The sequence below is a fragment of the Botryllus schlosseri genome, chromosome 14 (genome assembly GCF_051294905.1).
Source record: "Botryllus schlosseri isolate E-star chromosome 14, Bs_hap1, whole genome shotgun sequence".
Taxonomy (NCBI): domain Eukaryota; kingdom Metazoa; phylum Chordata; class Ascidiacea; order Stolidobranchia; family Styelidae; genus Botryllus; species Botryllus schlosseri.
The window spans coordinates 7548482-7566410 of record NC_137249.1 but is presented as its reverse complement, the minus strand read 5'-3'; the positions used below and the strand labels follow the sequence as shown (position 1 = coordinate 7566410).

The following is a 17929-nucleotide window of genomic DNA, read 5'->3' as shown; positions in this document are numbered from 1 at the left end:
TTTGCATAGCCTACTTGCACTACTCACTCAGGTGGCAATGTCTTTTATCCTGCCTGCACTTTTGCTACTTTCTACAATTCGGATTTTTAAAAGCATAAATTAGTTTGGGGGAGGTTTGTATCACGTTAACGAGTAAAATTGTCAATGTCACGGCAGCTGAATATACTTTCCAAGATTTTACCAATCTCTAGCGTCATCAGCTATTTTGTGTTCGTGTCAAAGATTATGGTTACCATATTTTCAGAGTGTACACAAAAGTGTACACTTTTCGCAGGCTGCAAAAGTAATTATAGCGGACGAGAAAACGGGTGTTTTTCAGATTTCTATAGCTAATATCATTGGGTTGACTGAAATAAAAGAACTATAGACTCGAATTACCCGTCTCTCATCAATTCGGTCCCTATTTCGCGTTATTCGTGGTCTTTTTGGGAGTGAGGACAAATCCTCCCAAAGGAGGGCGTATATGTGGTGACCCTACCAAAGATACATCATGCACTTTCGTAATTAGCCACCTCCAATAAACTGCTAAAATGATGAGACTCCTTGACCAAATCTACATTTCGAAAGAAAGTATACTGGAATGCGTCATTGATGGATCTTTCATTTTCTACTTACGCTTGGAGTAGGCCATTTTTGCAACTCGTTTTAGAGGCTATACGCTTGTAATTGGGTAGAAATTTTCGGCTCTACTTCTACTCGAGCAGATATCCTCACTTCTTTGACCAACTCTACTGATAGGCTAGCGGTCGTCGTGATAGGGTACTATATCTTTCTATACGATTGTGTCTTCCATCTGATGCGACGTTGGTAAACGAGCTGTACAAAGTAGCCGAGCAGCTTTACTGCGGTAGCTTATTCCAATCGAAGACAAGAAAGTAAAGTTCAGAAAATCCGTAGTCTCGTAGTGCGATGTTACGATGAGACCATCAGTACTTCCAGCGTACTATTTCGAAGCGTGCTCCTTGTGCGGTTCGATCGAGCTTGCCGTTATTAAAGCCGTCAACATGATCGCGGCGTGACTAAACGAAAAGATGAGCAGGTAAATTCGCCAAAACACCTTGTCCAGGTAGTTCGCCATCATTCTCCATTCGCTCTCTTGTTCTTCGTGCGTTTCCTCGGCGGGTTTGAGCGCTTGGATCGCGTCCAAAACCGCGCGCAGCTCACTCTGCGATTGCTTGGCGGCGAACTCGTTGACGGGCGTCTTTGATTCTATGCGATACGCGGCATCCTTTCGGTCGGAGACGGGAAGGCCTGTATTTGTGCAGGCGGCGCAGCTATGGTTGGCAGGGTGTCTTATGCGTACTCGTCGGCCGCGGTAAATGTATTCCCGGTCCAAGGCGACGCGTTTCTTGTAAAATTTACAACCCTGTGACCGGAGAGATGGTTCAGTTCTGTTTATTGGTAATATTTTTAGTTTCATAGCACCGCATGATTGCGACACAATAAAAAGATTGGAAGGAGCTGAAACGACTTGCAGTATTCTTTGAAAAGAGACAACCATGTGGACCTAGGCGACGTAACGAAGAGATATGCAACACTGCACGTGCACAACTGCACATATTGCACACTGAATGAAAGGTAATAGAAGATAACATAACTGGTCAATTAACAAAAAATGAGGTGGCGTATGACGGCAGTCGAGGTCGATATATCGCATCCGGTAATCTCGAGCGCTGACTGTTGACTATCGTATCCAGGTAGAGCGTCTGGCTTCTTGGTCGTTAGGTGTAGGCTACTTGCAGAAACAATGAATGGTTTTCAGACCTTTTGTTTACTTCCACTAGAAATAGTTTGGAACTGTCTAGCGGATTGCTAATTGTTATTTGGTAGAAATTTATGGTGTTAGTTCTACTTTTACTTGAATAGTGACGTAGTGGGTTGCGCGGACGCGGTGTGTTGATCATCGCGCCATGTAAACTTGTTTGTTATATTCGATGGTGATTGATTCCACAAATGAAAAGTTCACCGACAGCGCAACCTCTACGACTCCAACGGAATGCAGTTTGCAAAAAAGCTTAACTTGTCAACAATTGTGACAATTTTTTGACCTAACGCTACAATTTTGTCCGTACCCTATACCGATGAGCCCTGAATAGGCTATATAAACTGGTTTCCAGGGTATTAAGATACGAGACTCTTTTACGCTACCTACGACAATGAAGTATCTGAATGAACTGTATTGAGTCACTGAGTGAATCTGTGGATTGTGAATTTACTACTAGGACAGCAGCGTACGCCAGGTCAAGTTACTGGTACAGCGCAACCCATAATATTCGGTTAGCTAACATTGTAATTCGCGCTCAGCACAGTCCGCCTATCTGCTGCAACGTTGTCTACTTTTACCATCTCAGGGTTGTTGTTGTTTGTGGTATTCGTGGCGTGTGCCGACTACTATGGTAATTTACACCAGGCCCATATTCCTTATTTTTGATTCCGCATCTGGCGACTTGTTGCACGGCTCACTTCTAGGCTTTTTGTAAGACACCGCTTACGCGGATGAGATGGCGAGGAACCATCTCGGACTAGAAGAGGGAATGTTCCAAAAGCGCGACTACTTTTGTAATCAAAACAACTAGAAAATACTTGATTACTTCGAATATGTAGAACTGCTATTGCTACGTTACTTCTCATCTCATATTTATATGAATTGTGCAATTCCACAATTCTACCTGACAAGCCCGGAATTCGGTACGTCTTCTTGAGCGAGTGTAGGAAATCCTGCTTCTGTTCGGCCTACATTGCTCCTTGTAATGGCATCGCGGTCTGCATAGCACCTGCTGTTTGACCTCGCCGATATTTTCATCGCGCAGCATCCCCGCATTACCGAGGTCTCCGTTCGAAGATTCTATTTCATGTTCTTTGAAGCACGACAGCATGACGTTGCACAGACAGCTTCTCGTTGACTTGATTTGATCGGGGGTGTAATTGCGGAAATCGCCTGACAGAACGCACATTTTAAACAGTAGGCTGGTACAATTATTGAAGATAGTTAGGTAAAAGCAGATGGAATTCCGTGAATTTATACTTAAATACAAATACAATAGGCCTTCACGTAGGCTTGCATTTAAAACAAAAATATATTTAAAACAAACATCTTTAAAACAAGGCCCTTGTTTTAAACATGTTTTTATTGTTTTTAAGCCATGACGTCACGAATATCCAATTGTGGCGTCATGGTGGATTGACATTGACAATTGAAAATATAGGGTAAATATAATTCCTTTGACGAAAAAGGCTTCCAACCCCTGTCATATACGGACCAAAAATATCTTTAACCAGGACTACATCGTTATGCATCATCAGAGAACATTCATTCCATACCAATGATCTATGTCTATGTCTATGCACTATAGCTGGGAACCGACTATATTTCAAGGGTTCCAACTATCCCATATCGTATATGCTGGCAACGTCGGGTTGCAATCGTCAGTAGGCTCAGCTGGCTCATACAGCGCGTGTTCTTGGGAAGTATTTACACAATTGTGGCATAGTTATACAACTTCGAAAAAAAAAAAATTTTAAAGGGCTGTGTTTAAAATACCATTAAAACATGTTTTAAACAATTAAGTGTTTCAAATAACCGTATGTTTTAAACGCAACTCTACCTATCCAGCATCATACCAATGATCTATGTCTATGTCTATGCACTATAGCTGGGAACCGACTATATTTCAAGGGTTCCAACTATCCCATATCGTATATGTTGGCTACGTCGGGTTGCAATCGTCAGTAGGCTCAGCTGGCTCATACAGCGCGTGTTCTTGGGAAGTATTTACACAATTGTGGCATAGTTATACAACTTCGAAAAAAAAAATTTTTAAAGGGCTGTGTTTAAAATACCATTAAAACATGTTTTAAACAATTAAGTGTTTCAAATACCCGTATGTTTTAAACGCAACTCTACCTATCCAGGCATCGGGTTTCTTTTTCATGTTCGTCATCTATGTTTACCGCATACGCGTGCGTTTCGAATGCCATAGCTAGGATTCTTTCAGTGTCTGCTGTTCCTCCAAATATTCTGCTAGACATTGTCCTACCTTTTCCAGAATGTTGAAATTGACTGTGCTCATAATGGTTGAACATTTGAACAAGTATATGAATGCGCTCTTTAATACAGTCCGGCCAAGGCCAGTTGACATTCGCAAGCGTTCGGTGAAATTTGTGATGAGACGTCGACCGGTAAATATTCACAACGTTGGAAGGTCACCGGATTTATAGCCAACTGTTAATGCATTCGCATCGATCCGTATTGGGACATGACATCTATAATTTCATGGGTACAGGAATGTTTATCCACCAATTGGTGCGCGTACAGACTGTCCTTATTGTTATTATGTCAACGACTGTCCTTATTGAGCGCGCAATTAAGCCAACACTCCTCTAATGACGTGAATAGAATTTCTCTCAACGATTCTTGCCGCTATTGAACGCATCTTACAGTGGACTGTCTACAATTAGAAAGTATAAGCCTATCGTTGGAATTATCGAGCGAATAATCACTCCGCTGTGGACTGTGTGTATTTGTGTGGAGGTCAAATAATAATTATTCTATGCTGTCGGATCAAGTAAAATAACATCACCTGCTTTATTATTGTACTCCTCCAAATTTGAAACGTCCAGATTGAAGAATTTGGCACCCCCGACCACTATTGCTTTCATCCGATGAGGAACGGGACTGTTGGCATGGTAGTATAGATGAAGCACCAACACCGTCATTAGCAGGTTCACGGCAAGAAGAAACACACATATGACGTAATAGTAACCTGCAATAGCGATCTGCGGTTGCGTAGTCTGGTGAAATGATTTATTCCCATTCGTCGGAATATGATTTGCAATTATTCGATATTTATGGTGAAATGCACTGTGTAGCCTAAGCTTGTTTCTCGATTCGTACGCTAGGGATCGCCAATGACCGCTAGGCAGAGGCACACTGTGTATAGGCTATGCACGGTTTGAATCCGGCCCAGCAGATTCTAAGATCAGTGCTCTGTGCTTATAGATACTGAGCTACGCTGTCACACTGTAGACAAGGAAATATGGTAGGTGTATAAGGTATGCGCAATGTTTTGATTCGTAGACTTAAGCTAATTGACGAATGGTACTCACGGCTAACAGGCCAAATTTGAGGGGGCTATAGCTTATGAGATATCGCATTTTGAAATTTCATATTTTCCGCGAGCATAACTATATTTATGGAGTAACTATAGTGTCACGTTGCCTATGTTATATGCAGAGGTGGTCACAGTAGTCACGAAAGCTACTCAAGTAGAAGTAGAAGTAACGAGGAAAATATCTACTCAAGTACGAGTAGAAGTACTTCTTCAACAAGCCACCTAAAACTACTTGAAGTAGAAGTAGAATCGACTGACTTTAAATCTACTCAAGTAAGTAAGTAGTTTTGAAAAAGCAGTCCTAATTCGTTCGCATGGACTGTCAAAAGCTACGAATTGAACTATACAGCAAGTTCAGAGAGCTTGATTCGTATTGATGCAACCCTGGAGGTATCAATTTTCGACAGAACAAGCATTGTTTCGCATCATGGGATGCAAATTATAGTATTGATATGAAAATGCGATACTAACCCCTTGTTTACCAGAAGACCTCGTTTTTAGAGAATATCATGGCATGGCGCCCTACCCCATATTATAAGGCCCCTAGTTCAGGCGAAGATCAATACGTAGAAATTGTATCGGATACGGTTCCCATCACTTTGCGCGATTAGTAAACGTTAATAACAAATATTGGGGATCTTAAAAGTTATATTTAGTGTAGATTTATTTTCAGAAAATAGAGGCATAATTACTCCACTTGCTTTTATGCTTCAACATGTATGTTCTGCAGACAAAAGAACGGAAAGTAATTAGAACCCAAGGTATGATAGTCGCAATTGAAAGTGAAATACGAATACCACTTCTAAAAAGCGGAAAATATGTTTCATGCCGTTTGTCCATAAAGCTTCAAAGGTGATCTGCTAAAACATGTGTAACGTTAAAAAAGCTGGATATTCCAGATTAGCAAGACACGCATGGGCTGCTAGATTACGACATGATAGGTAATTGCTAGATTGCGAAACGGTAGTTTCAAACGTTATGGTGGGTCACATTTACTGTGATTAAATATTTGATATGGGCAACAATGCGCTGTGGGAGGAACCAAGCAATCCGGTGCCTAAATTATATTCACTGATACTTTCATGAAAACCTATTAGTCACTCCATCACTGGGCTACTATACGCGAATAGCAACAAAATTTCTGGACTTTACTTGACTTTATGAATATTAATTGTTGGTACTCCGTGGAAACAGCCTCGAAATTCCTAAGGCTATCTATCGTATTGGGGAATTAAACTACTTCTACTTGACAAACTGAAAATAGCAAAAAGTAAGTAAGTAGATCACAAAATATTACGAAGTAGAAGTAGAAGTAGAGAAAATCAAATCTACTTGAGTAAGTACCAGAAGTAGAGGAAAACTACTTGGGTGCTTCCAAAAAGTAGAAGTACTTCGTTACTGACCACCTCTGGTTATATGTAGGCATACAGTCGGTCTGGACGCTCATGGACACACTTGAATAATGTGTTGACTGGTATCACACATTCATTGGGTCACTCTTGCACTTCTCTCGAATTAATGTAGTTTAGAATCAACATTACTAGACTTGGCGTAGGGAGTGTTGCCAGTTTGCCAAATTATTTTCCCGAACGCTCTATCGCAAAATCGATATTCCAACTAAATTCGCCTTCAAAAGCTCCGAATACATAGTGTACCAGTAGCCTATAGCTCATAAATTCATTGTTATCCCATCCTGTGATATTGATATTCTGTATGTTAGATGAGAATTATTCTGACGCCATTAATAGCGCATTACCGTATCAGGGCGTCCGAAGTGACACTCGTGCTTTGAACACCAGGGCTCTTCAAAAATGACTTTTTTCTCAAATCGTACTGGCTACTTGATAAAATTGTTAGGTTACCTAATTAAAGCCTACACACAAAATTTGGTTCAATTTCAGCCAGTAACCGCTTTGCTACAGGAGAAGAAAATTTATATTTATTACATAAAAATAAATAATAAAAAATTTGAAAATTTATTTACGGTGACCGATTCTTTGTTTATTTATTACAGTTGTGCTCACCGTAAATACTATTTTATTCAAATCAGAATTTTTCGACAGCAAAAACTCCGCTTCCACTGGTTGGACTTGAACCAAATTTGGTGAGGATCGTTTCTATAGACAGCCTAACACTTTCATGGGGTGAACAGAAAATTTTCAAATTTTTTATTATTTATTTTATATAATAAATAGAAACTTTCTTCTCCTGTAGCAAAGCGGTTACTGACTGGAATTGAACCAAATTTTGTGTGTAGGCTTAAATTAGGCAACCTAACAATTTTATCAAGTAGCCAGTACGATTTGTGAAAAAAAGTCATTTTTGAAGAGCCCTATTGAACAGGGAATGTTTGTGTGTTGGCGGGTCATCATCAGTTAACTGTAAACCTATTGAGGAGGATTCTGCATCCACATCGAGAGCTGAAAGAGCTAAGAAAATATATGTGCGACCCTTCCAAGCCCAATTAGAAATTTTGTCAATGATACGTGTTTTTAAAATAATATACACTAAGAAATATTTCTTACCGAGATAGGGGCCGCTCGAAGCCGGGAACATTTCGCTGACGGTTAAAAGGAACACCATGAAAGTCAGCAAGATTGTTATTTGCAGTCCAACTCGCTCACCGCTTCCAGGTGGCAGGAAAAAGCCGATAAGTGCTATAGTCGTCAGCAGAATACTAAAAGTGATCGCACATTACTGTGATCGTTTTATGCATTACAATTGGTAATAATTGTTACTACGCTGGATATATTATATGGAGCGATGCGCATTATGACAATATGCTGTATTTTTTACAATATAAATTCTATAAGTCAGGGTTGTTAAACATACGGCCCGCCAGATGATTTCATCTGACCCGAGAAGCAATTCTGACAAGATTGAAAAATGCTTATATGCGGCACGTGTGCCACAAATGTTGAGATTTTTTGCAGATGTTTTCATTAAATAATCCCTCAAGACAACATACATCGAGCACTTTCATATGCCGCATATAGCCACCCGACTCACCGACTGCTGCGGTGTTGTGATTTCACTCTTAGAGGTTCATAACTGTACTGTATTCGACGGGCCAATCTTATTTTTGCCAATTCCATTGTTCGCGAATAAAGGTGTTGCTAGAATAAACCGTCTATGATCCGTGAGCGTGATACAATGTAATATAACATGCTTGAAAATAAAGTATTCATGTGAAAAGCAACGGCACGACGCATGCAATTTGAGTTCGACACCCCTGCTCGAAGCGTATAAGAAGGCGCCGAAATTAGGAGCGGTTGACCACCTGGGAAGTATTAAACTCTGCACATAGAAAGAAGAGTTTCTTTTCAGCGTAATCGTGAAAGCCACTTCCGGCCAATCGATATATTCCGACTTGGATTCGGTCGACAGATCTGAATAATTCGCCATCTGCAAGCAGTAAAGTCACTTCTAATTACTCACTCATGGAATGGTACCAATACCGGTTTTCCATAGCATATTGGCTTTTACTTTTATTATTTCAAATTTGCTCAGGTCAGCAAATAATTCGCAGGTCCACTCACACATACACAAACGTAATTTATATCCATAATGCTGTGGGCATTTGGGCATATAGCGACAGGGCTATTATTATAGATAGAAGAGTATACATATAGATAAATGGTGGCGGCTGCCTGATATTTTATCATGCGACACTATGAAAACGTCAATTGAGTAGGCTATGCGATACTTGGAGCATGAGCATGCGATTATATAGCGAATCCTAACCAGAAATCTAACCGAACTCAAGTGTCACATGCTCATATATGTCAAGTGTCAACGGGCCCGTCGTGACAACAGGGGTCGTTGTAAAAGTCTGTAGTCGTTTGTGATCACATAGAACGTTGCGAGTGCATACTGCATACGGCGTCATAACGATTCCGTAGCGCCACATTTATTTGATATATTTTGCGCATGCATATTATCTTTTCTGGTGGCGTCCCGTAACTTGGCGGTAATGGAATTCTTGGTACATTAACATTTGGACGGGTCATATTACTATATTGAGCTAAATATGCTCCGCCTTTCATAGCATCAGTCCATCCGAACTCAAACGATCAATAATTCGTCAGTCGTTTGCTACGCGCCTATAGGACAGCATATAGTGTTCCGGTGAGCTCACGGGAAACTTTGCGTATAAACTTATCGAGGTACGTCGGATTAGTGAAATCTCGCAGGACCGTAAGAATTATAAGTAACATATTTTGTTTTCTTTTTGTAGTTCACGCTCGAACAGATAGTCAAGATAATGGAAGGTTTCAGTGGGCGATTGGACATCCTTCTCTGTATATTCATGTAATATTTGACAATAAATTCATCTCATTGTCGGTGTATTCGATTCATTGTTTTGATTGTTTTCTCGTCATCGACGTAATGAAATAAGGGTGAAAAATTTTGGATGAACTTGGATCTTAGATATGCGCCGTGACTTTCTTTTAGAAGAGTTTTATTGGCAAAACTATTTTAGTGAATATATTTTCCAAACGTCGTGGTATTAAAATTCGCTGAAACAACAGTCCTTACATCCATCCATCCTTCATGTATGATTTATTGATTATTCGCAGACAAGGATATATGCTTCAAAATACAACTTCATATTGAATTACTAGTATAGCAATGCATCTTGCCCTTTTTGTGACGCCAATATACTCCAGCGACCATTCACCGGTGTTTATGTAGATTTGGTAGTCGTGTTCCATTTCCTTGAGAGTCCGTTCAGGATTCAAAGATATCTTCGACCCTGGGTGGCTCCATGAGCTTTGAATGCGTAGAAGAAGGCAATACAATATTGAAGTCTTGAAGCAATATATCGGTTGCATATCATAGATGAATGTCTTGTAATATGTTCGCGGCGATACATTTTGGAGTGAGTTATGTAAACAACTAAAAAACTATATAAAAAGCCCAAACTCTTTGGATTTTGACAACGTAAAATCAATATGACATCGTTTTTAACGTCAAGCGTACGTTACATTTTTTTAATTCAAGATGAACTGATATTTTGTGCATTGAACCACAAAAAGCGTTACGAAAATGATTCCAAGAGAAATTGGGTTTAGGCTCGGTGATGGACGCCCATTGAAATGATATTATTGCAGTTGTATAGTGCATTTATACATGTATAATTTTTAGTGCAGTATTTATTCTTTTTCACAACATAACTGGTAAACAGAGAAGCAAGGTGCCCACTAAGGAAAATGCGAGAGAGAGAGAGAGATATGATATTCTTTTTCGCCTGCACCATCGAGATGCTTTGACGACGGAGTTGCGATACGGCCGTGAGGTCATCTAGTCTGCGCCCCCGTTTTTTTTCTCCTCCATGCTATCCATCATTGCTGAGCGCCTAGCAGGATAGTTGCGGATACCAATTTTCAAGTCTTTGGTATGACCCGACCGGGGATCGAACCCACGACCTACCGATCGAGAAGCTGGACAGTGGACACATATCCATTATACTTTTAATATTTTAACGTCAAATTGGTATTCCTATGAATTAATTATTATTAATTACAGTCATCATTCTAATGAATATATTAACAGTTAAGCCGACAATCTAAAAACACAGCACTACCTGAATGTGAGGTTGCAATGTTGTACATCGAAGGGAAAGTGCATTGTATTCATAGAGCAACTTGTTGCAAACGTAGTTGGTTCCCGATATTCCAAGTGACCGTCGTAATTTACCTTTACGAATGGTAGTCGGGGCGAGTAGTCTTTGGTTCCAGTTCTATGTAAGAAAATCGGGAAATCTTACTCGCGAATTGGACTATCAGGTTATGTGAGGTGGCATTGGATTACGAGGGCTCATATACAGCCACATCCAAGCAGATTATATCATGATTGTTAGGTTTACCTAACAGTCCAAATACACAATTTCACAGTTACATTGAAAATCACAAGCAGTTTCTGATTGAGTTACAATAAACCCAATCGTATATGCCTTGTTGGTCGATATACTCAAGCGACATATGCGATGCATTCATAAATAATTAATATGAACACTGTCATTTCCGTCTTTGCGACTTATATTACGGGAAATCTTTAACAAGATACAAAATTGATTCATGCATTATCTGAGGTGGTTAATCACGAAAGAATCAAGGGTTTCGTGACCCTATGTGAAGATCATATTTCATGGAGCGCGCTACCGTATCGTGGACTTTCGGGCTCGAGAGTTATATATCTTGTATGATTGCCAATTTTAGAGGCTTTTACTCACTCCTCTTGCAAAACAATGTCGGGTTTCCAAACTGAATCTGCGGGAAGCCAGAATTCTCGCACTCCGCTGTGGTCAGCAGGTTTCCAATGGAGGTGCGCGTCTTGCCAGTGCTGCGGCACCATGTTAAAATAAAACAAAATTGGAATTCGAATTCGAATGCCTCAAAACGCAAATCCATAACTCATTACTCATTATTTATCAGCCACTATATCTGTTGTTCTTCCTATGCGTGAACTGTCAACCATTAAGTATAGGCTAGTATCACCCCGAGGGGTGTGCGACTATAGTCGCGATCTGTCGGTGTCATCATCGTCTTTTGTCCGGCTCACATTTTCTGGTTAGACCCAGGTATTTCCTATCAAATATTTATTGCGAAAAAAACGGAATGTATAACTCTTGTGCGTTTTATGCGATCAGTGCCTATTACTACAGTATAGCGGAGCCGTAATTCATTTATCACGCAACAGCAACCTACAGTATATTTTGTTGCGTTGTCTGCATTTACGCATGACCATGACCATGAAGCAAACAATTGATTTTCCTCTAAATTCGGCCAAAAGTCAGCGGAACCAAAGTATCCGAATTGAGTGGAGTCAAGTGATGTAGCCATTATAGTTAAAACTTGCGCGATCAATCTGCGCTCCTTGGGCGCACAGTCCAATGTGTCACATTATCTTGTTAAATTCAATAATAAAGTTCGCCGGAATCGCTGACTTACCTGTCTGTACCACACCAGGCTAGTCAGTATTTGGTTTTTTTCATCCATGTGTAGGACTTGTCGGTAAATAACGTCCACTTCGACCTCGATCAAGTCGCTTTCATTGAGTACTGGCCGCAAATCCTTGTCGTAACCATGCATAAGGGACCACTTCAAGGAAGCTAGTGAGTGTTTTTCAAACGGATTATTCGATGAATATGGACCTTGAGCAAAAGGAAAGTTACTGATTAGCACTCGCCATTTGCTCGTGTTACGACGTCTAGGATCGCTCTTGCTGGTGCTCACCGTACGCGGTGGGTTGATATCGTTGGTCGTAATTTTGCGCTGCCGGTTTTTTGTGCCTTCGATCGTCGAAGGCATTTTTCATCGATGGCGCCACTCCGTTCGGTGATCCCGCTCTGGCGATTACCGATCGATTACCTGAGTTGAGTGAATGGAAATTTTTGAAAATTAAGTATTTCGTTGTGGGCACGGAGGCCATCAATTGGAAACTATACGTTCATGTTGACAGCATATGCGGTTTCGGAATAATTATCATGAATACTGAGGGGCAGGCCATAAACGGATGCCATGTCCAATTGTCCATGTCCTCACTGTGTAGCGTCTATACAGGAGTTTCACGACTGCAAAAATCATCTCGATTGTGACATTATACCAGTGGTTCCCAGCCGGTGGGGAATACAATGGTTTCTGGTGGGGAATAGACCCATTTGTTAAACACTATATGCAGGACAGTCTTCATATTTACTGGGACACATGCGCAATTACCGTTACCAGTTAACTGGTCTGGAAGGTAGGTATCGAAAATTTTATTGCGTGTTGTTCACAAAATCTCGTTTTTTAACTCCGGATAACCAATCGGCGTCACAAACGCATCCAGCACGACCAGTATGATCTGATGTGAAATAACGCTTTCGCAAAATTTTGAGGGCTACCGATACACCATGCGTTTTATGTTGCAGTTACAGGCGATTGTCTTGCGTATTGGTGTGGTTGTGTGTCTTGTGACTCAAACAAGCAAATAGCTGCTCCGTAATCACGGAAATTATATTTAATGGGGAATGAAGGCTCGGAATAAATCTGAAGTGGGGAATGAAGACAGAAAGGTTGGGAACCACTGCATTATACTGAATGACTTCTTGGTCGGGTTATCGTTAATCGATAGTCGCAGGGTGACATATTCATAAGCGTAACCAGAAATGAGCCAAAGGGGCCATGCCCCCCAAAATTCTCTTTGAGGTCATAAATAACAGCATGTTTCAACAAAGTAATTGATGACAATTCGCCCGCCTGACGCTCACCCTCGAGAAACTCATGAATTTGCGGCAGGAACACATAGCTCAAGATGTATGATTATGTGCCCTCTAAATCATTGATGACATCGCTTCTATCAGCTCTAACGGTAAATGTAATAAAAATAACGCATATGTAATACGCAAGTAACAATATTATTGACCAATTTCATTCATTTACTTTAAAAAAAATCGCGCATCGCGCCGAAGTTATTGCGCTACGATTTTCCTACACATCAGTATCATTCATAACATAACATTATGTGGGTATAATGAATTAAATATATGTATAATGATCCCAGAAGTTGTGTTAATCATCCAACAGGTGTCGAAGACCATCGTTTTATTACTGTATTATTACATAATAAAGGGGGGGTCTTTAACCCCATCAATTTATTTAGCCCAACCTCTCCCCCAATTTTTTTTCTGGCTACACCCTTGGACCTATTCTATGAATTACATGACGTTATGAATTTATTGTTGTTACATAGCGAACATTTATTGAACAGACATGCCAATTTAGTTAGTTGACGGTCAACTATAACTACTGGTATTTTGAGTAGGCCAGTTCTTCTTCTTGATGCGGATTTTGAAAAGTGAGTACAGTAGTTCTAGTTGCGAGTTTTGAAAAGTGAGTGCTTCTAGTTCCGGTTGTGCATTTTGAAAATCCAGTAGTTGGTACATGTCTGGCCTATGGATGTATAATAGGCATCTTACCTGATGACAAAGCAATTAGACAAGCTATCCACTGCGTTATCTGATAAAGGTTCATTGTTCGACACTGATATCACATACGTGATATTTTCCGAGTGTTTAGCTGGTGTCACGTCTGCAGCCAGCCAGTCACGGTTGACTTCACTGTACTATATTACAAATATTTATTAACTAATACTTTTAGGAAATATAGTTCAGTTGAAAATTGATATTAACAGATGCTTATTCCACGGTTATAGACTACTATACAGGATAATGTAGGCTCTCGCTGCCAATGCGATACGTGACCCTCACAACCAAGTGATAACATTGGAGGCCCACTGTCTACCTCCGAGATCTGGGTGACTTATCCAAATCTCACTTGACACCTATGTTGCCAGCATCGATAGTGTGTTGAAAAGCCCTGTGAAAAGCCGCCCCTGTCTTCTTCCCGTTACCATATATATTTTTGACATTGCTCTACGCAGGTCTGCATGGTATTATTAATAAAATTATGCATATCTTAGCAGTCTATAATTGGCGAGAGCGAATCCAAAATGCTAAAATACATATTTCATCATCAGTAAACAGGAGAGCTTTCTTATCGTACGACAAAATGTACACTTGTACAGTCGTATACATTTAATTTACGTACGGAAACCAGCTACGCGCCTCGGAACAGTGAAATATGAGAGTGCGGGGACAACTTCATATTGATTTATGCGAAATGTGGAATAGGCTTCCGTTAAATTGATTATTATTAAAATAACGGAACGGAAGATAGATTGAAGCTCACGTCATTATTCCCGTTTCACTCTTTACGATATTGATTCAAGCATAAAGATCAATCATGGTCAGCTCCTCCATTTTTTCAAATATGACTTCTCTGAATGGCTTCCAATTGTCCCTCACACGAACATTTTTGTAACACATGACGTTGCAGTTTTACTTTAGCATACCATACTGCCCGGGCACAGTAGGTTGTGGTTCAACTGCGGTTAAAGTCATTAAGCCAGGGGTCGGGAACATTTTTTGACCGAAGAGCCATATAGGCCCATTATTTTCAATTGTAACTCTCAAAGAGGCATACATATCAATCAACTGTTACGTCACAATTGATAAACCATGGCGTATTACTACCAGTAATATAATTCTTTGAACCGATAGCAGACGATATAGATAATATTAGGATCTTGGTTGCTTTCACACCCTATTTAGCGTCCACTTGCAACGTAATAATTTTATTTATTACACGAGCTTTCGGAGCTCCGCTCCTTCTTCAGGTGTTAAAATGAAAATAACGCAAAGCGATTCTGGATTCAAACATATACGCGTATTGTGACATCACAGAGAAGATAACTTTCAGGCCGAAAAAGTTTGTACCTTTGTGACGTCATAGACAATATAATCGAAATTGTAATTTGAAAGGACTACAGCAAGTTATGGCACTGAAAATGAGGTTTGAAAGCGTATATACAATGATTAAATACATATGCACCGAATTTTTCAACTGCAGATTCGCATGGTGTGATGTGACATGCACCCCCGATCTATATTAAGCCCTTGATGGAACGTATTGAATTGGTCGATGTATTTCTGTTCAGTGGCCTTGCGCAGGGTTGAGTCCTCGATGTTCCCGGCCAACACGTTAACAATCATATCATTTTCCGAGTGTCCCGCAGAAGAAAAGTGCTCACCAACAGGCTTCAATCTGTTTCGTTTAGAAATGTCATGTCGATGACTATTTATTCTTCTGTGGAGTGGTTGGCCAGTTTCGCCAATGTACCACGCAGCATCACATCCCTTTTTGCAACGAATTAAATATATCACATTATCAGATTTGCATGTGTACTGGCCTTTGGTCCTGTGATTAGTTTGTCCTCTAGTAATCACGGTGCTGCGCAAGGCCACTGAACAGAAATACATCGACCAATTCAATACGTTCCATCAAGGGCTTAATATAGATCGGGGGTGCATGTCACATTACACCATGCGAATCTGCAGTTGAAAAATTCGGTGCATATGTATTTAATCATTGTATATACGCTTTCAAACCTCATTTTCAGTGCCATAACTTGCTGTAGTCCTTTCAAATTACAATTTCGATTATATTGTCTATGACGTCACAAAGGTACAAACTTTTTCGGCCTGAAAGTTATCTTCTCTGTGATGTCACAATACGCGTATATGTTTGAATCCAGAATCGCTTTGCGTTATTTTCATTTTAACACCTGAAGAAGGAGCGGAGCTCCGAAAGCTCGTGTAATAAATAAAATTATTACGTTGCAAGTGGACGCTAAATAGGGTGTGAAAGCAACCAAGATCCTAATATTACCAGTAATATGTGAGATTCGTATAGTGTCTGCACTATTTCTCTGCCCACATTCGAGCCAAGCATGGTCAATACAGCAGTTGGCCTAAATAGGCTACCCACTTCAGGGTGTGAGACGTCAGTGACGTGGGGTTAGGGGTGGTAACTTACCACTGGTAAGTGAGGCAGTGCCTCGCACATGTCCTCAGGGATGAGTGAAGTGAAATCGTGAAACCCTCAGTGATTATTAGTATTTTCTATCGATGTTTATGAATGACTAGATTTTGATCATTTTTGTTACCAAGATCACGGGATTTTCATATTTATTGTTTGAAAATATAGCGCGAAAGGAGAGGTAAGGTACAGATGAGGCACAGGCGGGCGAAGCCTCGCCTCTGACAGCGCAACTCATTGTAAATAGCTTAAAATTTTTAATCACTGATATTAATCAAATGTAATTGTCCCGCCGATTCCGAAAATCTAAATATTATATCGACTTCTGAAGTATTCGGCTTAGCATAACGTTGCGCTACACACCTACCTTTTTTATGGCGGTACTAAAAAGTTGCTTACCAATCAAGAACATAGATAGCTATGGCGTTGTTTTTAACTTGAAATTGCAATTCTGAATGTCACTTCGAAGGCAGTTTTCGGCGTAGATCAGGAAGACAATGTCACCATGTGCATTTAAAAACTGCATTGTTCTACAAGCGTCGCTATGTCTGCTGCTATTATGATAATATGCTCATATTATGATAATACTCATATTATGATAATATGAGTATTATCTTTGATCAATTAATGTATCGTGCAATATAAGATTTCGAGGGGCGCGATGGCGCGGGTAGATCGAATACGCGAGTGGTGTTAGTCGCCGGCGCGGCAGTAACTTAAATTTTGGATTTTGGCAGGAGGGTGAGGGTAGCACTGTTTCTCAAAGACATGTTTGTGTTGTCATGAGAATAATTATTCTGGCCATCATGGAAATTTACTAACAAGTTTCTGCAATATTACAATGTACAAAATTAAAGATTTATCAAAGAGCCATATCTTATACACAAAAGAGCCTTAGGTTCCCGACCACTGCGTTAAGCTATATGATTTCAATAGCAGAAGTATGTAGTCACTTTTATGAAGCGTTGGTGAGAGAATTCATTGAACACCTAAAACCTTAAAGATCAACGATATAGGGCATCATTTCCAAACTGTGGTACGGGTACCAGTGGTACGCGTAAGCATCTCAAATGTTACGCGAGTACCGGTAGCTTCAGCGAACCTAAAATTGTATTGAAAATAAAATATGTAGGTCAAGATTTATAATTTGATTTGTATCCAAGTAGCGCTGTGCCTACCAAAACTAGATTGTATACGTACATTGCACAAGTGACGCGGGGAAGCTTCATGTCCCCCAATTACTGAGAATCTTCAATGTAGTAAAATGACCAACTGCTCCGTTAGAGAAAAAAGTGTGTATTCCCACCCGAAAGGTGTTACACGCAAACAGAACCTTATTTTTATATCGCAGTTAGAAATCACACTTGCATTCGTACATCTAGGGATGGTGTGAAC

At 40.2% G+C, this 17929-nt stretch overlaps 1 protein-coding gene across 1 annotated transcript; it reads right to left on the bottom strand.

Annotated features, from left to right (window-relative positions):
* Positions 1 to 819: 819 nt before the first annotated feature.
* On the bottom strand, positions 820 to 15155 carry LOC145455946 (uncharacterized). The gene is made up of 11 exons (XM_080333976.1): positions 14074 to 15155; positions 12350 to 12484; positions 12065 to 12267; positions 11347 to 11456; positions 10699 to 10854; positions 9716 to 9884; positions 8392 to 8531; positions 7637 to 7788; positions 4581 to 4763; positions 2670 to 2938; positions 820 to 1366 (listed from the first exon to the last, which is right to left on the bottom strand). Exons 1-11 carry the CDS (start codon positions 14126 to 14128, stop codon positions 944 to 946), a joined length of 1995 nt encoding a protein of 664 aa, XP_080190102.1. The 5' UTR covers positions 14129 to 15155; the 3' UTR covers positions 820 to 943.
* Positions 15156 to 17929: the final 2774 nt, after the last annotated feature.

Coding starts and splice junctions, on each gene's coding strand:
- LOC145455946 (XM_080333976.1), bottom strand. CDS start 14,128: ATGAACCTTTATCAGATAACGCAGTGGATAGCTTGTCTAATTGCTTTG. Junction 12,485..14,073: donor TCTAATTGCTTTGTCATCAG/GTAAGATGCCTA, acceptor CACTCAACTCAG/GTAATCGATCGGTAATCGCC. Junction 8,532..9,715: donor TAGTAATTCAATATGAAGTT/GTATTTTGAAGC, acceptor AATTAGAAGTGA/CTTTACTGCTTGCAGATGGC.